Genomic DNA, 24,080 nt, shown 5'->3' with positions numbered 1-24,080 from the left:
ATTCATTTTCGGTTTACATTTAGGGTTCCAAGTTCTTCCTCTCTCAGAGACACTGTCTCTCACATCTCAAAGACAATAATTTGGATGTCTTTCTCAAAGAGAAATTGAGCTTACTCGCATCAAATCTATGTCCACAAGAAGAAGCTTGTCAACTAGCCTTCTCACTTCCTTGATCAAGCCCGATAGGACACTTAGTGCTTCTGAATACTCCTTGCTTTCCATCAAAAGAGATGCAAGCCTGGCCTCCACTCGCTGTCGAAGGAAAGTTCGCTTCTCAGGGAAATCTGAAGATCAGATGTGCTGGAATGAAGAAATCTGAAAATCAAAGAAATTTAAAATGAAGGAAATTAATGTTCTGGAATATGTAAATTTTCTTTTTTGGATGACAGATTTAAAAAAAATAAGAGTATAAAAACAACGACTGTTTTTGTATTACTGTTGACGTTTTTCGTCGTCTTAAGTAAGACTAAGACGACGTAATATATTTGTTGAGCGACGTTGATTTGTTTTTTAAACGTCGTTAGGTATAATATAACCGTCGTTGAAAATTGTCTCTCTGATTGCAAATTTGCAACGACGTTAGGTATAATATTTGTAGATACACAAAAGCACACACATCATCAACTTCCAAAAAATTGTCTCTCTGATTGCAAATCTGTGTCATCTGTTAAGATTATGATGTGGAACAGAGTTCCATCTGGTAAGATTTCGTAACCCTTGGGATCTCAGAAAAATCTGGTTATGTCGGCGGTTTTCTATATAAACCGTCGTGGTTATTTCAATTTTTGTCATTAAGTAGATCTACCGACGTAGGATAAGAAAATCAAAGAAAAAAATTGTTAACAAAAATTCTTATTAAGACGACGGTTTAAATTAAATGTACGACGTATAAAATGAATAAATACGACGTTAAATTTTATAGTACGATTTAAAGATAACGTCGTAGAACTATACGAGAATGACGTCGATATATTTATATTTTCCGTCGTTGTAAATTAATTTAATACGGCGATATTTTGTATTTTAAAGCCGTGGATTTGTTTGTAATTATACGGCGTCTTATACGAAAACCTCGTCGTTTTATTTTATGAGTAAAAACGGCGGCTTTTATTGAAATCGTCGTCTTTACTTTCTACGTCGGTCGATTCATAACTTCTGCCGTTCTTTGTTGGCTTTGATTTTACTCTGCGGAAATCTGTTTCAAATAGACGTCGGTTGTTTAATTAGGTACGTCGTTGTTTTTGAACAGCCATTTGAATCTCCATTTTTAGTTGTCTAAGGTGATATTAAACGACGGTGTTTTTAGAACCGTCGTCTTTTTAAAAACCACGACGGCTTTCACTTAGACCGTCGTTGTTTTCTGGTCGTCTTTTTCATTTTTTGTAGTAGTGGAAACAAAAATTCTACGATTATGTTGCACAAGTAGGGATTGTGGGTAGTAAAAGAGGATTGAGACAAGATGTCCCTACTAGATGGAACTCAGCTTATACCATGCTTGATAGTGCATTTTTCTATCATCGTGCATTTATTAATTTAGGGATGATTGATTCCAATTTTAGTAGTTCTCCTTCTCCCTAAGAGTGGATTCAAGTAGAGAAGATTTCCAAGTTTTAGGGTATTTTAATAAAGTTACATGCTTATTTTCTGGGACAAAGTACCCCACATCAAATTTATTCTTCCCTAAGATCTTCATAATCCAACACCAAATCAAGGCAGCCATGGAAGATAGTGATATTTTCATGAACAAGATAGGAACTAATATGAACATGAAGTTTGAGAAGTATTGGTCAAAGTACAGTTTAATTCTTGCAATTGCAATTATTTTGGATCCTCGTTATAAGTTGCATTTTGTAGAGTGGGCTTATACTAAGCTTCACGGTAAGGATTCTCGAGAATTCAAGTGTGTTACTGACACATTGACATGTCTTTTTGATGTGTACACGGAAACTTTATCTCCTATTCTTAATGCAAGTTATCCAACGAATGAGACAACTAGTCACAATGAAGGTGGAGACACCATTCTTGAGGTAAATTCAAATTATTTCTAATAATTTTAGTTATGTATTGTTTTATATTGTATATTTGCATGTAACTAATAGTTGTGTTTTGATTTTGTATGGTGTAGGATTTTGATAATAGTTATAAAAATGGTTCAAGTTCATGTAAGAAAAATGAATTGCATAAGTATTTGGATGAGAAAAGACTACATAGAAAGCAAGATATAGATGTTCTTTCTTGGTGGCAAATGGAGCATTTTCATTATCCGATACTTTCACATATAGCTCAGGATGTGTTAACAATTCCCATTTCTACCGTTGCCTAAGAATCGGCTTTTAGTATTGCCGGTAGAGTATTAGATCAATATCGTAGTTCATTTTTACCTCAAACTATTCAAGCTTTGTTGTGCACTCAAGATTGGCTTTTTGGAAATGGAGATAATATTTATATAACTTCATACTATAGTAGCTATTTTTTTCTTTTATGTTTTTCCATTATGTGAATTCTTTGTAATTTTTGTTTTTTCTTAGCAATAGATGAAGGAAATACCGAAGTGGAAAGCCTTACTAAAGATATCTTCAATCTTACTTGTGAAGAGACTAGATCAGGACAATGTTCCAATAGTATTTCCCTTGAAGATTGATGAAAGGTAACGAGAAATAATTTATATTTTATTCATATTGTATCCCTCCATAATTTTATTTTTTCTCATATTTGGCTGTTGTGTGTGGTTTTTTTTTTCCTTACAGTGAGATTGCATAATTGGTGAAAATTGCAATTTTGAGATTATGGAGGATTGAAGTTTTGAGATTAGGTTCATGGAGGAGGCTCTAGACTTATTCCTTTTCTCATTAACATTTTATTTAAAACTTGTTTCAATTGAGATTAATTTGAAACTCACATTGTCTAAGAGTTTTTTTTTTGTTTACCAATGTGTAAGGTGTAAGACTTATTTAAGGATTTCAGCTTTATTTTTATTATATCTCTAATTTGAGGTGTTTTCATTTAATAATTTGTTAAAAAATATTGTTTATTTTTTAAATGGGAGAAACGGGTTAAGCGAATGAAAAATGATCCATTAGCCATAACGGGTCATCTCATGTTATTCGCGAATTTGTGCAGGTCGTGTCTGGGTTTGGTATTTCTGACCCGTTAACTTAACGAGTTGTGTTCGTGTCAACCCGTCAAGAAAACGGGTTGACAAGAATACGACCCGTAACCCGCAAAAACGACCCGTTTGCCAGCTCTACACATGCCGTGTTTTTTCTTTCTTGGCACCAGCAATACTAGGACTGCACACCTCACGGATAAACCCTTTTTGCAGCAACTCTTCTATCTTCTCTCGTAAAATGTCATTCTCCTTGGGACTCATGCGGTAATGTGGCAAATTGGGGAGACTTGCTCCAGGCACCAAATCAATCTGGTGTTAGATATCTCTCATGGGAGGTAGCTAGTTGGGTTGGTCATCAGCAATCAACTCATTAAACCCCTGCAAAATAATCTGCACTTCTTTTTGGATTTCAACTTTCTCAGGTATGACAGTTAACAACCCTTTCATCACCACAGGATAAATTATTTTTGTATCTTTAACAGCTTCTAAATAATCATGTTCATTGCTAGGTACGGTGAGGAAACTGGAATTCGCAGCTGGTTTCTCAAGTTTTCCAGAGTCGACCACGGGATTCATAACAATTTTATGAGAGCCCCAATTGAAAACATACATGTTATCACATCCCTTATGAGTGGCATCTCTATCAACCTGTCAAGGTCAACCCAACAAAATGTGACTAACATCCATATCAATAATATCACAAAGAACCTCGGACTTGTAATGATTACCAATGGACATCGGTACCTTGCAAACTTCTGTCACCTAAACTGAAGGGCCTCTTTTCACCCATTTCAAGGAATAAGGTGATTCATGCTTCTCTATTGACAACTTTAAATAATTCATGACTTTTTTGGATATAAGATTCTTGCAGCTGCCACCATCGATAATTAAACTGCACACCTTGTTGTTGATGATACAAAGAGATTGAAAGATCTTATGTCGTTGCCCGAATAACACCCGCTCCAAACCCAGGTTAACTAATTCGCTTCCTCATAAGTGAAATCAGCTCCTTCATTAGCACAATGATCCTCATTGTCATTCCCATTCGCTAAAGCCAAGTTAACTTGCTGACGATTAGGACAATCGTTGGATTTGTGGCCAAGTTTGCCGCAACGATGACAGTGATCTCTATAAGGTTTTGCATAAGGATTCGGTCTCTAAAAACGACCCTTATCCCAAGTGTGGCTACTACCTTCTGCTGCTCCCTTTGTGCCCTACCATTTGTTAGAATTATTATTCTCATGAACCTATGCAACTTCTTTACCTTCGTCTTTTGCACGGACAGGTGAATCGGTAGATTTCTTCTGAAAATTGCCAGAACTTGATCGTCTCTCGTTCTCCATAAGCTCCGCCTTAAGGACCATGCTATTGGCCTCTTGCAACCCATTTCGATCTTGGATGGAAGGTTTAAGCTCATTCATGTACCTTGCCATTTGTTGACTATCGGTTTCATCTAGGCTATTACATTCTGCAAGGGCTTAGAATTCAGATGTATACTCTGCCACCTTCTTATGGTCTTGGATGTAATTGTGGTAAAGGTGGTACAAATATTGCTCAAAGTCTGGTGGGAGGAATCTATCCATCATTAATTGCTTCATCTGTCCCCATGTTAGCACAGGAGCTTTACCTTGCCTTTGGCGCGTCTTCGGTAATCCCACCATATTACAGAACTTCCTTTGAGACGAAAAGTTGTTAGCTTCACCATCTTCACCTCAAGGACTTCCATAAGTTCAAAGAACCTCTCTACTTCAACAAGCCAATCCAATAAATCTTCAACTTGTAAGTGCCCATTGAAATATGGAATTTCAATCTTCATGCGATAACCTTCTTGGCATTGGTTATTGGGTTTGGCATGATCGTCATGAATTTCTTCCTTCAGCTCCGCATTGCTATCTTCCTGACAAGGGCGTCGTGGGGGATGTTGTTCATTACGCCGGTCTTCTCCTCTGTCTTCGTCTGGCTGTGCTTGGTTTCCCAAGGTCAAGATCATCTGATGTAGACAATCGATTGTTGTATTGAATTCATCACGAGTGATTGGTTCCTCGTCTCCACATGTCCTATCTTTTCCGTCTGGATGAGCCATTGGAGGCACTTCGAGTCAAACAAAAACCTGGCTCTGATACCGACGCATTGAGATATAAAGGATAGGAAGATCGAATATCGGAATCCACCAGATAAATTGAGTAAACCTCAAATATATTGATTGAAAAAAAAAAGATGAATGATCCATGATGCTCCAACGCATTCATTTTATACAAGAGAAACTCAAGACTTGCTTGGAAAGCTAATGAGAAACCCTAGACTTGCTAGGAAAGCTAATTAGAAAACAAAAAGGAAAATAATAAAAGTTTCCCAAAATATTCTAAAAACTTTAAATGCTGAAAAGTCAAAGTAAACGATAGAATTTGGCTAAAATCACACATACATCAGAGCAAAGTATTGTGTTGCACTTGTCATGCAGTTCTCTTCGAACCGATAGGTCATGGGCCAGATTCTGAGCTCGTGGCCCATATTTGCACAAATTGAACTTTGCTGTCGTGACGACGTACGTGTCTGTCCAGCTATTCCTCCATCAACTCGACCATATGTTCCACATCATATACTTCTTTGTAAGGACGGAACATAAATTTTTATAAGGTGGAATGTTATTAGATAAATGACACATACTAATTAAAACACTAGTGTGAGTTGTGGGGGTTACTAGATATGAGGTCATAATTCTAACTTATTTATATCACAAACAAGCAAGCTTAAGCAAAGAAATTTAAGCTTTAGAGCTATACATCAAATTCAAATTTGATGATAACAATTTCACATTTTGTTAAACTTTCTACTCCACCCGATGCGTCATATTTACTTTCTTTTTTTTCGTTTTCTCCTAGCTTTTTTATAAAATGCTGCCGAAACAGATTTTAGAGTTCCACGGGGAATTACCATAACATTTAACATTTTAGCCTTCCGAAGGCTGGCTCCTCTTCAGACAGTTGCATACAATGCCAACCAGCCATCCGAACCTAAGACCACTAAAGTCTGAATGCAGTGCCTTTTTACTGTACGAAAGAGGATCTTCTACTTATGTTTATGGAACTCAAAATTGTGTAGTATTTTTTAGCACTGTCATCTATTACTCAGAACCATTTTCCTCAGAGTGGATAACTTTCAATTCATCACATATAAAACCAACTAGTGTACAAGCAAGTTAAACGAATCCCACTAGTTTATAATCAGCATTTACAATGTACATTTCCAGCATCTGAGCCAAGGCCTTGGGATGATGCATTGCCAGCTGGTTTCATCGTGGTTTCATTAGATGCAAAGCGAAGAAACCTTGCTTTAACACCTCTTACTAACGAAATACGGCCGATGAACACCATTAAGGATCATCCAGCACTAGGAATTTCAGCCCGGGGAAAACTGAAGCTTCTGTAGCAATCCCCTTCTAAAAGTTGTAGCTATCATGCTCTCACTGATTCATAAATCTCAATATACTTTCCAGCTGTGCTGTTCCAGCTATTGTCAACTGCCATAACCTTCTTAACAATGCCATTCCATTCATCTGGCTCTGCACCAGTAATTAACAGATTACTAGAAAAATGAAAAGAGATAAAATAAAAATAAAAATTTAAAAACAAAGACAATGACTGACACTTTGATCAAATTGCAACCATCTAAAACAACGTTTGAACTGCTTTGGGCTGCAGTAGGCTGAGTTTTTAAATATAGCTTCAAAAAACAAATGACAATAGCTTCAAATATAGCTTCAGAACAGTTTCCGTATTGTTCAATAGTTTAAAAATTTTCTGTTCTGAAACTTAAACCAGATTCTCCAAAAAAAATTAAAAATAAAAACCCATTTCTGTTTTTAAGCTATTTCTCCAGAAACTTTTGTGAAAAACCAGTTGTGGAAACTGATTTGGCTGCATATTTTCAAACTATTATCTGTTTTCATGATTTTAATGCCAGAAAACTGTTTTGAATCAAGGAACCAAACCGGCCCTGCCTTCATTGTTTCTTTTATTATAACTTCAAAAAGCATTATTTCTAGGCAAAAAGTTACTTTTGGTCCCTATAGTTTGTCACTTTTACCACTTTGGTCGCTGTCGTTTCAGCACCGAAATTTGAAATTCAACAACTTTTTCCATATGAAAGACATTTAATAATGATACAAGCAGAGGTTCTAAAATAATAATAACAATAATAATGATACAAGCAGAACTTACTGTTTCTGTAGCAAGTGAATGCACGACCTAGAGCCCTATTTAGGGATCCTTCATCAATTCCTTCAAAAACAAACCTAACAAAAACAAATTTGCAGCATTCATAGGTACACTTCTACGATAATACTTAGAACACACAGCCAGGGCATATGCAACACACTGTCACCCTAGTAATGTAAACTAGCACCTCAGAGCATGTACTTTTCAATCATCTGGTGAGGAACAGTACCCAAAAAAAAAAAAAAAAAGGATCCCTTCTCTTTGAAAATAAATAAATGACAACGCTTTGAATGAAATATGACAGAAAAAAGTCAGCTAGTGGTTAAAAGAGCTTGTCTCCGCACTCTTCTCTTAATTGTAAATTAGTACTTTCACTTAAAACTAAATTGTGTCTGTGTTAAAGAGAAAGAGAAGGAGAGAGAATTCCTGATTTAATCTAAACATTGAGGATGAGTGAAAGGTGAACACAAGTTCAGTGACTTAATAATCAAGAAATAATCACTCTAAAGTGCAGAATAAACACTTCTAAGAAATTAGTATAAACAAGTTCATGTGGTCTGAGGCAAATCAAAGAAACATGGTTAGCCTAAGCTCTGGAGAGTAACCAAAGACCTGCCAAACCTTGTTCTTTGATCTGTTTTCTTTAATAATTAAGGCTTAATTCAACCCTGGTACACGGAAGGTGTACCCTAATCTATGATGATAAATCTGTGTTATTATCCTTGACTTGATCCATCAGTAAAAATCTCCACCAACTTAAACACAGCATATTCATGACAGCACAGTGAGAGATTAAAACAAACTAAGAGGGAATTTCACATTCTTCCTCATGAACTGCTTGTGCCATAATTTTTTGCTTCCGGCCTACTTGTAACTTTAGGCCTTTGGATGAAAATTTGAATAATCTTTAGCAATAATTTAGTATGATTTAAGATTGGAAACACACTCCAGTCCTGTGTCTCGTCTAGTTTCTTACTTGGTTTTCATGCTCTCTACATTTTCATCAAGTTTGAGTTTACAATGCTTTTCTTGTTACAATACAGATTAGTAAATATTTGGTTAGCGCATCATTGCAGCTTTACCTTATTTCTACAGTCGTTAATTTGTTTTCCTATGCACCATAAAGAATTTGAGTTTATAGACACCATCACCGCCACACCTGACCAAAGAAGTTATTTCCTAGTATTTGAAGCTGAGAAAAATGCCTCTGGTTAATAGTAAATAGGCATTTGCCTAGCTTCTCGAGCAAATTGGTGCAGTGGATTCAAGTTGTGAGCCAATTCGTTAAAGCTTAATTTAATATTCAGAAATTGCAAAGGAAGTTACCCATTGGCCATTTCATGGTTTGGCTCATCATCCATGTCAAAGACTGTGTCTGCAAGACCGCCAGTCTTTCTTACTACTGGGACCTGAAACAATTGATTCAACCTAAGTGAGACCTTTAAATAACATTGGTTTTCTCTACTAACTCATTTTGTGTATCTACTATTTACTGCAGTGTGAATAAAAATATCTTATATATAATGCTATACATGTGAATAAAAATATCTTATATATAATGCTATACAAGCAAAAAGTCAGAGATAGACAAGACGTTGTAGCTAGTGAGACATAGTTTCCCAGCTCTAGAATGCTTCAGAAGAGTTGTTATTACATAGCCACTAAAGAAAAAATAAAATGGTAGGATATAATTGTCCAATAGAAGTACATACTGCCCCATAACGCATTCCAATCATTTGGGCAAGTCCACATGGCTCATACATGGAAGGAACTAGTATAAAGTCTGCAGCAGCATACAGCAAGTGGGATAGCTCCTCACTGCATTGCAAAACAAAACAGAAACACCACTTTTAGTAAGCAGAAACATCAGCCGTAAGCTTTCTTGAAAAATAAACAGAAATTTATGTAGAAGGGACAGGCACTTCAGCTATTGTATGGAATAAATTTATATCTTCCCACGACAATAAATTCCAACACTGAATAAGAAAATATGAATATAGTATTTAAACAGATCTGTAAGTACAATTAAATGTAAATTATGAATTGGATGGTGTTTCAAGATTGATTACCTATACATCAACAATATCCGAATGCTTTGACCTTGGTTATGCTACAAAAACGGTACAAAGTATGAATGTCTGTCAGCTTTCTTTGACTCAAAAGGTAGGGTATATAAAACAAGAAAAATATTTAATAATCACAGATCTTCCACAAAACTCAATATCTCATGGAATATTGAATATCCTGTTGCTCTTGTCAAGGATACTTCTGTTCGCATCATTAATCCTTTTTTTGTCAAGGATACTTCTGACATCTTCTCTGTATTATTCCAATTTTAGCGACATAAAAAAACGATAAGTTTTCGATGAATATTAATTACTAACAAAATCACAAATTTCAAATCCTCTCATATATGGGACACTATGCAAAGTGAGAAGCATGACAACTAGGAAAAACAGAAAAAGAAAAAAAATGCATCTAGATTGATTGGTGTAAGAAATACATTTATTAGACATTTGTGTTGTGAGCCACACTATAAGTGTAGCAATATAATAAAATGCCTTCTTTTTCTGGTTCCCAATGCAGTTATCTTTCTATTCTAAAATAGTCATTCATTTCCAAATATCTTGTAGACTTGTTTGAGTTAATAAGGCAAGGACTGACTCTGAAAAATTGAGTAGTATCATATTGCTATTGGACAAACTAAGATAGCATTAGATAATTGGGAACCTAGAAGAGCAGACAGAATAGAGCATACAAATTTTCTTGCTAAGCTTTGAAATCTGACAGCCTGATGCATATCCCAGATGAAGGGCGAGGGTGATTTGGCTTTAAAAAAACAGTGTTCTGTAAAGCTACGATTGGGTATACACTCCAAATATAGTTTACACTATTCGAGTTATTTGAATGGTCATTAACCAAAGACTTACAAGCCAAATCATGGTTAAACAAAGAGAGAACCAACAAGGGAAATATGAGAAAACAAAAAACAAGAAAAAACAGAGTAATTCAGACATTATTGTGTCTTGAATCCTAGTATAACTTGAGAGACATAAACATCAAATCCATTACCAAATTCACAAGACCTTCAAATTCACTTTCAACCCGAGAATCAGGAGCTTTTCCCAGTATAACCATCTGTCCACCCTGAAATTGACTCCAGCATTTGGAGCAAAGAGACAATAATCAGAAACACATTCTCTACTCTTAATTGAGATTGTAGTCAGGAATATCTAAAGCACAAATGTGAAGAAAAAAAATACAGGCAAAGAATTGCCAAAATTCTCATAACAAATTAAATAATCTCTCCAAACAATCTCTTTCTGTCGGGTCTGTTGGACATCTTGTTTCTAAAACCAATCTTGTGCCAGCTTACATAACACTGCTAGTTTTCTTAAGGGCCCAGTCTCATATAACTGTCAAACTGTCTGACAACACATACAGGAAAACTTAAGTATACACACATGCATGTGCAAGTGTGCATGCACCAACGCATCCATGCCCACCCATCTATCCACACACCCAAGGCACAACTTAGGAGCACAAAAGAATGTAATGCAGTAACAAACTTACAAGTTCTTCAACTTGCTTAATTGCATGAATAATCAAATGAAGACCCTTTTGTGCTACTAAGCGAGTGATGCACACAACCAAGGGCACCTTGAGTGCAGTATCTGGCACATGGTTTCCCGAGGCCAAACCAAGTCCTCTTTGGAGATAGTATTTGCATAACTTTTTGCCCTCAAAGTTTTGAGCTGCAAGAGACAGAACAAAGGATAATGAGAACAAAAATTACCGTGCATTGGGTTAAATTCTTAGTAACAGAGTTTAAGGCATTGCATGGACCCTTCCCCCACAGTGTATCCTGGTCAACCCAACATAAATTAAGGATAAGACTAACAGACACTCCAAAGAAGTGTAAACTTTCAAAAACAACAAACCGGAAACTTGTACTTATACCATCCAACACGCCTCCGCAGATGTACTACCCATGCCACTCCTAAGCTAAGGAGTCTTTGTTTGTTAATCTTTTCCGGGACTGAAAATAAATCCTAGTAATTTATGCATTTTTTAATGGATTCTGTAATTAAAATGCCAGAAAAGAGTTACAGCCACTGGCATAGAAGTTCTTGCACGCACAGGGATATATGCTGCTGGTGGATGTCATGATCATTAACTCAACTGAAAATTGTAGATAGGAATAGTGTTTGATGTCAGGGATAGGAACCCACTGATCTCTCTCTCTCTCTCTCTCTCTCTCTCTCTCTCTCTCTCTCTCTCTCAGAGCTTCTTTTAGAGGAAGTAGATATTGAGCGTGCAGAACCACAAGTTAGATCACTCAAACTTATATCTCAACAAATTCAAATACTGGTTCATCTAATACCTTGCACTTTTGCAGGTAAACTGCAGCTCCCTCTCTAGAGTTTATCAGATGAAGATGTAGCACATAGGAAAAAAAGAAGAGAACAAAAACAATAAAAATTCAGGATAACTCTAACTTTAGTCTTCTAATCTAAAATTGATAGGCAAAACTAGGGTTCAGTTACAAGGATTGCATATTAATAAATGTAATCTAAAAGGAAATCAAGGAAAAGAAACATTAAAATAGTTAAACACTACTAAAACAAAGTAGAAATTAAATTAATGTAGTATAATATTCTATTTTATAAGAAACAAATACTGTAATGAAAACTACACTGAAGATTATTCCTTAGCCTATGCAAAGAGGTACAGAGGCCACCAAGATCCCCATTAATTACAATCTCAAGGGAGGAAGAGCAAAATAGAAAAAAATATAATATTCTATATCTAAGACATTTATTACGGGAGTTACAGGAGTTACACAGATGAACATACAAACAGGCGCATGCTCACTCACACACACACGACACGGAGAAATAACATTTTCCATCCTCATCTAGTAATCTTATGACATTTACTGATCTAGCTTCATTTCCAAAACTACTTCAACAAAATGATAGATAAGAAAAGCTTCAACCAAAAAAAAAATTATATATATATTTGAAAAGGAAAAGCTTCAAAAATATATATGATCAAATTGCAAATTTAATACGAACTTACTCATAAGTTCTTACCATGGAACTTTGAAGGCAAGAAAACATCAGTAGAAGGGTTCCACATCGCAGTGTCTATTCCATTTACTATACCTACGTACCTACAGAATTACATGAAATTTAAATATCAACAGATGCAAAGACAATAAGAGGTTTTATATTCTTAATCAGAGAGGAGAAATAGAAATAAAGCTGAATTTAAAGACAAGTGATATGCAAAAAGCATAATGTTATTGCAGTTTTTCAAGGGGCAAAAAGGCATGAAAAGAGATCACTAAGTGCAACTATCTAATTGCCGGATCTTGTACTGCAACAGTAGTTCAACAATGTCTGATTCAATTCCTTACAAAGAAATAATGTCAGATTCAAACACAGAGAAATCTATAGGAAACCTCGATTTTAATAAAAATGCAAAACCATTTGTGTTTATTATCACAGTTAAGGAACTTACTTATCACGGTGTCTTATCAAAGTATTTGAAAGCCATCCAGAGCAGAGTGTTTCCTTGAGATATGTTGGAGAAACTGTACTGAAAGTGAAAGAAGAATCACTTGTTGACATAATAGATACAAGGGGAGCTTGTCTGTGCCAATGTGGGTGGGTGTGTGCTCATGCCTGCACAGGCACAATGGAAAATATATGATGACACTGAAGGAAATTAGAGAAACTTTGTGTGGACTTAATATGGAATTTAATCAAGTTCTTGGTAGAGGCCCTTTTGCTACTTTAAGGCAGGTATATGTATCTGTCAGTGAGAAAGGAGTAGAAAGACCTTGATGCTTTACTCTATCCCACAGGACAAGTATAGTCTAACTGTTGCACCACTTTTCAGAGATGCGTGAGGGGAAGCTCAATTTGATAATACAGATTAACTCTGAATGTGACTGATGTGGGGAAGCCTGGGCACAACCATGACTTTGGTACTGGTACTGGTACTGGTACCCTCTCAAAGGAAGAGATGCAGTCTCAAATGGATGGTTTTTGTTTTTGTAATAAGAAACAAAACTTTCCATTAAATAGAAAATAAGTACAAAGATAGTTAACTAGTCCACTTCTAAAAAAGCTTAACAAGAAACCTGCAACATCAACTCTATCCTAAGAGAGACCTAGTAACACAATACCAGAGTTACCAAAAACAGCTGCTTTCCAAAATGATAGAACAGAGAAAGACAGCTCTTTAAACTCTGAAGCTACAGATGCCCACAAAGAAACCCAAAAGTGAACCCTATCCCATATGCACTTCACCTGCTTACGAAGCAATTTCTCAAAAACCCCCATATTCCTTTCCATCCATAACCCAGAAAATTGCCATCATAGCACATCTCCCAGAACTACACCCCTTTTCTTTCCACCAACAGCAAATATTTTAACACTTGGGCCAAAATGTAAACCCTATTTTAGTTTTTATGATAAGCAACCTTTTTCTATATCATTTGGCAAACGTAGCTAGACAACTCAAGGCATTAAAAAAATATACAAAGAAAATGTGCATTACTTGGTCATGGCTGGCTATGGATATCAACTTCAAATATGAGTTTATCAAAAAATAAAAAAATAGAGATCAACCAAAAAATCAGTAACACCACTTACACTACTGCATTGCTGTAGACAATTCCACCTTTCAATAAGCTTAACCTCTCAGGATTATGGCCAACAGTTCGATCATCAACTGCCTAAACCATATTGATAAGTGTGAGAGACATGGTAAGTTTTGGCTGTTAAAGCGAGTAATTTGAAAATTCAACCAGGGCTGATCTGAGTTTGCAAAGGTACTGACAAATATACACACACATGAAAAATACTGTTTTTCCTTCTACCCAGAAGGTAATAGTTAGGTGTGACCAAAGAAACATGTTATCAATTGATGAAAAATCCTAGCAACACCAGATTAAAATCTCAATACATAGCTTCAGCCAAATTAGCACAAGCAATGAACTCAGCATCTATGATATTACTCTGTGACCGCATGTGGCAAAGAACCAATTAAAATTTTACAAACACACAAATCACATCCATGTAAAGAGCTCACTTTGTCAAAGGTTGCATATAGAGATCCATCAAGACCGCACATGTTAAGTTGCTCTTGTCTGCCATAAAAATAAAACAATGGTTATGAAGATATTTTGGAAGACTTAATGAACTTCATATACATTAATGAAACAGCTCTTTTAGAAGTTGCATGGATCACAAAATGTCACATGAATTTAAGAATACAACAAATAAAACAAGTATTTTGTTGTTAGATAACTGAAGTCCATTACTGACAAGGTCACATAGCATTCTTTCTGGAACAGAGGAATGAAATACTAAAGTAAAAAAGCAACAATAAAAAAAAATATTTAAAAAAAATACTTACTAGGTGTCGTTAGATATACTTTTTAGATTCTGTATATGTGACGCAATCTGAAAGTTTCAAGGATATTCATATTAACACAATTCCAATATTGGGGCTATACCTATCAGAAACAAGTTACAAGAATTGGCTAAGAATCACGTCAATAATTTTATGTGAAACATATGCTTAAAAGTTATAGGTTCCTGATCCATGATTGAGTTTAAGAAGAAATTTACTGGGATTTTTTATCAGTAGAACATGAACAAAGCACATGTAAAACCTTGCAATATTAGGTGAAACTATAAATAATTAAGACAGTTCAATCAGGTAAAAAGAAATCCAAGGATTCTCAACTAAGAAAGAATGATCAAATCAAATTAATGGAGCAGAAATAGCTCAAGGGGACAAAGTATATTGAAAAAATAAGAGTACACAAGCATTTATTTACTTTTCTCTATAAGAATTTTTTTTCACTTACCTACATTCACCATAATGCTCCATGTTATGGATTGTCAATACTATTCTCGGTTTCTACAAATTAGTGAATCACACAAGGTGATATTAATATTATATGCAAAAATGAACTATATTACAACATTGTTATCCATCAGAAACCTTGAAGATGACACAGTAGTGATAACAGAAGTAAATACCTGAAGCGAAAGATAATGATACATATCCCAATAAAGCAAGGGTAAAGCACCTGTCTGCCATTCATGGACATGAATGATATCAGGTTGTGTTCCAGTCACCTGCTATGATGTATACTCTTGTCAGAAATTGGAAGAACAAAATTTGTGAAGTCAACAGTTTTAAATAAATTCTAACAAGGATATCATGCTACAAAGAACTTGGCAGAACAGCTGAGAAACACTTGATTTGGAATGTTTGAAGTTAGTTATTTGTTTTTTCCTGTGTAGTGTATATTAATACTACAAATATTCAAACAACACTACATATGAAACTCATTCATGGGACCATGAATACAAGCAGTCCTTCGCTTCCATATCCATTTTTTCATGCAAATTAAAACTCAAAGCCAAGATGCCAACAAACAAAGCCTCTGCGATCTATCATTTCTAGGCCAGGAGACCAAGTTGACTTTTTGAATCAATGCACATAAATAAGAACTGAAAAAATTAACTTTCTATCAGTTTGAGTTGAAGTACAGATAACAACCTGCATCCATTCAAGGCAAGCACGACTAAAGAACAGATATGCCTCTAGCTCATTGTATGAACCCCCATACACATGTTGGCCCTTAAAGAACTGATGTGATGGCTCAATAAATATAACTGGGATTCCTGAAACTGTGCCACTATACGCATGAGTGGGAATCCACTTTCCATCATGATAAGAGTTATATGTTGTGATCAACGTCAAGTCATCGATCTGCTCCCTCTGGATACACTCATAGAAAGGAAGCATTATATCTACTCTATGGCCCCGCAATAGACATGCTCGAGCAAGTCCAGTTACAACATCACCAAGACCACCAACTTTAGCTATTGGTGCCATTTCAGCTGTGACATGAATTATGTGCATGAGTTTGGAATCTTTCTTTACTTCAGAGGGAACTTCCAAGTTCGCATCCCAAGAAGGGAAGCCCTTCTTCCAAAATGGGATTTCATCGGTAGGAGAAGGCCAAACGAATTCCTGAATGCCAAAATCAGTCAAACTTCCTTGCTTTGCAATGCCTACCTGCATATAGAAGTTTTACTAGTTAATAATAGTGATTATAACAATAAACATGAAAATTGAAACGTTTGTTGTATCTATGACTTTGTTTTAGAAATTCAGAGTAATTTACAAATTGAATATACATGATGGGCTAGAGTCCAGACTTAGGCTTCAAATAATTTCTAGTACTGATTTTGATTAGATTTACAGCTTCAAAAAAATTTAACCAATACCAATAGGATTCCTCTTCTATGCAAAATTTATTCCCCCTTGAATTTTAAAACTTTCAGCCGTCCACAAATGAATTCCGTATACAAATACTGAAGCATATCTATTTAACTTAGACTACAGCCGCCCAACAAAATGCATAAAATGAAGCTAAATTATCTCAATAACAACCAAAACTTTCAATCCCTTACAACATGCATCGAGTTTAAAGTTCTTCATTGGTCCATATATCCTTTTACATACCCAGTTTAACCCACAATCAAAATTCAAATATTTACAACAAACTCAAATCATATTAGAAAAATGGAAACTGCAAAAATTAGCATTTGCTTCGTTTTTTCTTTTTTATAATAAGAAAAATAAATAAAAGGTTGGGGGGAGGGGGGGGTGTGCGCGGGGAATGGAGAAATTACCTCTGATGAGAGATGGGTTTGAGCTTGAATTTTGAATTTAGAAGAAGAGCACAAGTTGTGGGCACTCAGTCCATTATTTCTATTCAACACTATCCTCCTCCTCCTCCTTGGATTTGACAATCTTGAACTTGAAGGACCAAAGAACCTTCCTGCAGTTGCACACTCCATTTTCACTCTCATTTGCAGCAGAGACTACTGCTTTTTTTTAATTTTTGGGTGAAATGAGGGCCAAAGCCCAAGCAGAAAAACCACGATTTGAATAACTCCAAAATACCATGTTTAACGGGTCGCTCAAAAATGGGTTATTTTTCCCAAATACGCAAAAGAGAGCTCACCAATCATCCCACTAAGCAAAAATCCTGTCTCTCTCTGTATGAAAGAAACCAAAAATCCCACTAAGCAAAATCCACCAAATCCTTAAACAATCTTTTTTGTTTTTTAAATCCTCCTTGGTGTTGGCGGCATTGAAGCTGGCCAACAACTCCAACGTCAACCTATGAAGACTTGAATTGTTTGTGTGATAAAGATGCGAAGTGCTCTTACAAAAATGTGGAAGAATTGAGGACAGGCCGAGAACTTTTGACTACATGCCCCAAAAGAATATATTTTCATGAGCTGTTTAGTTTAGTATAGTGCAAAGGGAACACCAAACTAAACCCAATTTCATTACATTTCTGAAATTCTGAGTGATCTCTCAGCTTGTGGACATATGCTGGGCTGGTTGATAAGGGCCATGAGATCTTTGGAAGTATGAATAGGGACTACTCACTAAAACCAAGCATGGAGCATTATTCTTTCCATGGTGAAGCTCTTGGGACGTGCCGGCCCGAAATTTGAATCAAGCATGGGAGTTTGCTATGCGGATGCCTGATAAGCCCAATTTCAATGTTTGGGTTTGCTATTACCAGCAGTTTTTTGCTCTTTTTTTCATCTAAAACTATGGTCAAATCTCATATTATCCTCCGAAACTCAAAGTGACTCACATTACCGCTTTGACCAATATTTGACGTTTCACTTTGCCCCATTACAGTCAAGTCTGTTATAAAATATTTTAAAGTGACTCACGTGGCTTGAAGGGGACCCACCTTTTTGAACAAGTGTTTGCCACGCAATTGACATGTGTCTAAAAATAATAATTAAACATTTGTATTTTAAAAAAATAATTAAAAATCATAATCTCTTCCCATCCTTATCCCACCATCTCCAAAGCACCCGCCACAACACTGCAAGAAACATTAAAATTTTAGTTCAATTTGGCCACAAAAAAGTCAAAAAACCTGCACTAAACCGCACTGTACCGGTTCTAACTGGTTCTGATTTTGATTTCACACCGCACCAAACCAGACTGAATCGAATCGGACCGGTTATGTATAATTTTTTATTTTTTTTGCAAAATTATTTAACTCTAATGCTACATTTTTAATCTCATAACTAATATTTCACCAAGCCTAGCTTCAAAACATCTCTCTTTTTTAGGCTCAATATCTCTCTTTGTATGAAATTGGATCATTTGTAAATTTTCAAGCCAAAAAAATAAAATTTTAGTTTGAATTTGTAAATAAATAAAAAAGTTTCAAAAAAAAAAAATCTGGTTCAAAACCCGAAAAACCATAACCGATTCAAACTGAATCAGCTAGTTTCAAAAAGAAAATCACTAAAACATACCAAACTGAACCGATTAAATAGTATCTGTTCCATTTTCAGTTTGAGGTGAAAACCGAACCACTTCCACCTCTAATGCTTACCTTGTATGAAAGGCATTTTTGTGGTTCACCAAGAATCACCAAGGTAGGTGACCTCTAACTTTTCCAAACCAAGGAAACAAGGAGGATATGATGCAACTTAGAAAGGAGAGGATGCTAGTGCTCTCTCTTCCCAAGGTGGCCGGTTTTGGCTATGTGGGATTAATGGTGTTCTCACTCCTCTCTTGAAACTAGTTCAACAACTCAAACTCACCTTAAGAGGCAAAGTTTATTTGTATAGACACACAAGGAGGAGGCCAAAGTCTCCCCTTGGTAAAAACTAGCTATACGGGTTCATTGGGCCTGCTATACTCATGTGGTCATCTTGTTATGTCCACATCACTTGACTAACCCAATGGGTCATGAACCCAATTTTATAGTTTAGGCCCAAACTACCATTTTCACACATTCTCTTAATTCATTTAATCTCTATGAAATTACTAAGTATGTGTGACAGGACCCGACCCAATTTCCACTTTGGAATTCGAGCCAAGTCCTGTGCATGTCCGACACCTGGCGAATGTCGGGCACAAAGGACCTTTTTACCCTTCTTGCTTCAACTTCTCTTTAAAATTCCCTTAGACTTCTACCGAAAATTCGGCAGAATCTCCCCTGTATTTTGACCAATCCCAAAATTTTTCACCTGTTAAACAATCAATAATTTCACGCCAACTGCCAGAATAATTCAAATGACAAATCCCAACTCCAGTTTTTCAGTTTCAACGAGATATCAGAGCATTTTCTAAGTTTCAGGGTTTCAAGGATTTTCTACCAAACTCTACCTTACATGGTGACGCGGAAGCTTTGAATGGCCCGGTGGTGGATCCCGCGTACTTCTACGGCCTGGGGCGAAAAACAAGGTTAAAAATGTGAGTTGACAAAAATAAGTTCTTGAAAACAATTTTATAAGCATAATAACCCCCATTTAAAAATAACTTGATAAGTAAGGCTAAAGTTCACCTGTGTTTAATATAAGGTATTCATCTGAATATATATATATATAATCGTAAAACTGAACAATTATATAAAGATATAAAATGCGCAAATATCAAAGAAACTGGTTTGAAAATAGCTGAAAATCATAACTGAATGAAAGAGTTAAAAATCCTTTGAAAATACCACCTATTTGTACCCCTGCAATATCCGTCAATTCCCCTGGCAGGTCTCGAGCGCCACGCAGTCCACCCGAGCCGCAAACTGGCGAAATCAGGGGACTATGATCAGCCTGATCTGCCGGCAGGTCTCGATGACACCAAGTCGACTCGAGCCGCTCTGGCAGGATGCAGGGGACCGTAGTCAGCCTGATCCGCAATCCTGGCAGGTCTCGGGGACACAAAGTCAGCCGAGCCGCAATCCTGGCAGGTCTCGGGACACTAAGTCTGCCGAGCCGCAAATCCTGGCACTCACGGTCCGAGCGTCCCCGCAACTCGTGAGGCAAGTCAAGTGCACTGATTGAACTATAATCAGACTGGATGTCCGTAGACATCGGTCCGACTCTAGGTAATCACCAAAAGTAATGGGTACACGGTGGTTTTCTTTGAAAATAAATTATTTTTAGAAAAATCTAATAACTCACTGCCTTTTTGTGAAACTGAAATATTGCTGCTATCTCCTCTGATAGAGTTCTCAACCTCTGCTTTTAATATTACTGGAGCTTTGATAATTAAGCATCACATAATTTAAAATACTTAATAGTAAAAATCATACTCGAGAAGAATAGTTCATAAAACTTATTCAAACTCCAATAATGAAATTAACTCATATAAACTGACTTATAAAACCTTATTGGTAGAAAACCATTATAAAATCATTTAAAAACCTTATTTATATAATTCAATTATGTAACTCATGCATAGAAAATCGTTTATGAAAGAAAGTCCACTCACAGATGGTCCGAGCTAATTGGACCCTTCGAAGGTCCCTTCTGCAGGCCGACTGGACCTCTGGTGCCTGATTATCCAAGAATAATAAATTAATAAACTGCTGAAATAAAAGGATTAACTTAAACACCCTGCCCCCGGCTCCTAGGAATACGTGCACTCAACTTAAAGTTACTCTTATGCTCACAATAGCTTTTTTAGATAATTAGAATAATCTTAAGAGACCCGAAGCCTTAATAAGCGATAAGTTGTCAGATCGGCCGATCCGGGACCCCATGGGTCCACGGTCTCCGACGGCCAATCTGGGCTCCTTTGAAGGTTCCTTATAGAGAAGGAACCATGTTCTGCAATTTTGGTCCGAAACGGACGGTCGGATTATCCAAAATCGCGTTATCGCTTAAAATCAAAACCCTAGCCCCAGGGTTCGCGATTCCAGAGTATCCGGGACTCCGATTGGCGATCCGTCGAATCCTACGCGATCCTGGAATCACGTAGACCGACATATCCAAAATTCAGCGCGATCCAACGATTTAACGACACTGCACCCAAGGATCGCGCGATATGGAAAATCCGTTCGGGGCTCAAACGGACTCCGAATCGAGATCCGTGAAATCCTACGCGCTCTGACGACACGAGGATCACAAAACTGTACAGAATTACTTCACCACCCTCGCCCATGCGTCCCAGCACGCGCGGTCAGATTCGGGTGTCTTAAGCGATTTCAGGTGGCCGAAAAATCTCGGAACCAAGACTCCAAACTCCTATCCTAGGTAAAACACCCCATTTGGAGTCACTTTTGTTCTTGGACATACCCCAAAAAGTGACCGGAAATAGTAGTTTTTGGCGGCCGAAGTTTCAGCCAAATTTCAAGTCGAAAATTGATCTCTTTAGAGCTAAAATCGATCGAAACCCATACATCCATCAGCTAGAACACAAAAAATAGCTGAGAAACCATACCTTACTCGATCGATTTGGTGGAGAAACGAAGGAGAATTTTGAGCTGGAAGTTCGAATGAACTCGGGCGAACCTCCGTCGGAAAACATGGTTTTTCGATCAACTCCGGGCGGCCCACTGGTGGAGGTCGGTCAGGTCGTGACGGCGAGAGGGAGGAGGACCCGATGGTACCCACGGCGGAGATCAGCTCGGCCTGAGGTGGCCGGGCCGTCGTCGAGAAGGCGAAGGGTCGCACGGCCAAGTAGCGCGGGAGGAGAGAGAAAAGATAGAGGAAAAGCTGACGGGGGAGAGGAGAGAGAGTGGGGATAAAAATCTGACTTTTTGGCCAAATTACCGTTTTGCCCTTCACAGTTTTTAGACCATATCTTCTTCATTATAGCTCCGATTCGGGTCTACTCCGTGTCTACGGACTCGTTTCGCCGTGCTCTACGCTATGGCGTAAACGGAATTGCCAAATTCTTTTCCGATCAAAAAGTCAATTTTCCCCCTATTAATTAATGCGAGGGCAAAATAGTCTTTTCGTTAGAAGATATTTTCCTTACTTTTTAGATATTTTCTTTCTTTTTAGATATTTTGTTTTGGGTTCTTACAATGTGCATATCATATTTGTTTCCTTTCACCCAACCTTATTGGTGTGCGATCCATTAGGTTCTAATCGGTAAGGCAATGGATGATCCGAAACTTTCTTTGACCGATTGTGAATTAAAACTCATTTTAATTCTACCTTTATGAGGACTAGGTTATAGCGTGTGCTTAGGGCTTCCACAAATCGTGAATGACATCTAAGAACATGTCACGGTTACCCCAGCCAATATGGAATGGGGTTGTGAACCTATTCAGTTCGAATTGTCGTGTAGTACGGTCCTTCTCTAACTCAATGCTCTCGATCATATTATTAAGGCACGAAATTTATGTCAAGCCCCCAGTGTGATCTATAAACTCATGTGAAACATTAGAGTGCAATTAGAATCCCCATTCTCGATCTGGCTCACTACTTTGGCCAAAGACTTCCGAGTCACACCTTCAAAGCATTCTCCTTCCTTACCAAAAGTATAGATCCCTTGTAGTACACTCACATGTCTCCATGAATTGATCTTGAATCCTAGTCATGTCTTTGGGTTACTCTCAAAGGGAACACAATGCTTCAACATGGCTAAGGGCGCACGATGATTCCACGAGACAACTTGTGGTGTCTGAGGTCAAGGACTAGTCTACACTATTTCAACTTGAGATATCCTGGTTGACATGTAAGTAAAACTTCCATTCAAATTCTCTTTGTTGATTGTGTTCAATGAATTCATTCTCAATGAACACTCATACACTTACCTTAGTGTCTCTGCACGAATGACTCGAGATCAGTCATCCTCCTGATTGAGCAAATATAGTGCATGACGGTCATTGCAGATTGTCAATGCCCAGTAGATTATCCTATGACCATGAACTCTGGATGTGAGCATATATAGCACAGAAAGATCTCCTGAACTTAACCTATTCCGTCACATTTCTACATCTCATGAACCATGGACTTATTGGTTAAATAAATAATAAGACTATAAATCAAAACTACATCATGCCCTTAATGAATTAGGTGAAATATCCTTAGAGTTTACAATTTATGGTTGGCTCTAGGGCATACTTCTAACAAACACTATCCTTTTTCCCTTCTCTTTCCTTCGGCTGGCCACCCCACTCCCTCAACTTGATTCCCTCTTCTCCACTCTCCTCAAAAACACATAGCAATAAGACCCCATATTAATAGGACAAAATATAATTCATTCAAACACAAACTATAGCCACCTTATATATGCTAGACTCGTATGAGAGGGAAAAGCTTTGCCCGATCACTCTTATAGAAATTGGACGTTTTCAAACATAGAAACCAAGATTAGGGAAAAACCAACCCCATTCTCATCCCCTCTCTCTCTATCCCTGAACCCAAATTCGATTGCCCATCCCCAACCAACCCCCAAGTCACAGCCCTAACTACAACCACTGTTCCCATCCTACGACAACAAATAACCCAACTCAGCCGACACCCCATCCAAGCCCATCCTCAATCCATCCCCAACCATCTCATAGTTAGGGGTGCCATTTGGCCTGCGAGCCCATAGATTGAAGAGGGCCAGCTCAATCCATCCCCAACCATCTCTCTCTCTCTTTCTCTCTCTCTTTCTCTAACATACACACACACACACACACACACACACACACACACACACACACACACACATTTCTTCCCTCGAAATGTAAAAACACTAAATCACATTTCTTCCCTAGGGATGTCTAATCATTGGGCTCTGATACCATTTTGTCACATGTAACACCCCATACCCAATTTAATTATTTTACTCAATTTATTTCTATTTGTGAAATTATAATTTTGCCCTTGGGGGTAAGTCTTTTTGGTCACATTTTAATCCGGGAGGATTTTGGGGAATTGAGTGGC

General features: G+C 37.1%; 1 protein-coding gene across 3 annotated transcripts; it reads right to left on the bottom strand.

The window, feature by feature from the left end:
* Positions 1 to 6,231: 6,231 nt before the first annotated feature.
* Positions 6,232 to 17,706, bottom strand: LOC117631277 (glycogen synthase-like). Of its 3 annotated transcripts, XR_004586305.1 has the most exons (16): positions 17,058 to 17,706; positions 15,916 to 16,437; positions 15,390 to 15,491; positions 15,215 to 15,267; positions 14,431 to 14,488; positions 13,992 to 14,074; positions 12,853 to 12,930; positions 12,423 to 12,502; positions 10,900 to 11,081; positions 10,399 to 10,473; positions 9,396 to 9,436; positions 9,039 to 9,144; positions 8,653 to 8,735; positions 8,409 to 8,485; positions 7,330 to 7,403; positions 6,646 to 6,671 (listed from the first exon to the last, which is right to left on the bottom strand). XR_004586305.1 is itself a non-coding variant. In XM_034364328.1 (15 exons), exons 1-15 carry the CDS (start codon positions 17,235 to 17,237, stop codon positions 6,565 to 6,567), a joined length of 1,824 nt encoding a protein of 607 aa, XP_034220219.1. In that variant the 5' UTR covers positions 17,238 to 17,700; the 3' UTR covers positions 6,232 to 6,564. The 3 variants fall into 3 exon arrangements, 2 of the variants coding, with proteins under 2 accessions (XP_034220219.1, XP_034220220.1); XM_034364328.1 differs by lacking the exon at positions 8,409 to 8,485 and having other exon boundaries at positions 6,232 to 6,671; positions 17,058 to 17,700; XM_034364329.1 differs by lacking the exon at positions 8,409 to 8,485 and having other exon boundaries at positions 6,232 to 6,671; positions 15,390 to 15,488; positions 17,058 to 17,697.
* Positions 17,707 to 24,080: the final 6,374 nt, after the last annotated feature.

Source organism: Prunus dulcis, chromosome 6 (genome assembly GCF_902201215.1).
Source record: "Prunus dulcis chromosome 6, ALMONDv2, whole genome shotgun sequence".
Taxonomy (NCBI): domain Eukaryota; kingdom Viridiplantae; phylum Streptophyta; class Magnoliopsida; order Rosales; family Rosaceae; genus Prunus; species Prunus dulcis.
This window is presented reverse-complemented; position numbering and strand designations above follow the sequence as displayed.

Excerpts from the sequence above, each read along its gene's own strand:
- LOC117631277 (XM_034364328.1), bottom strand. The coding sequence starts at position 17,237 with ATGAGAGTGAAAATGGAGTGTGCAACTGCAGGAAGGTTCTTTGGTCCT. Across the intron at positions 16,438-17,057 it reads AAACCCATCTCTCATCAGAG|GTAGGCATTGCAAAGCAAGG; the intron begins GTAATTTCTCCA and ends TTCTATATGCAG. Across the intron at positions 9,145-9,395 it reads CGGATATTGTTGATGTATAG|TGAGGAGCTATCCCACTTGC; the intron begins GTAATCAATCTT and ends TTTGCAATGCAG.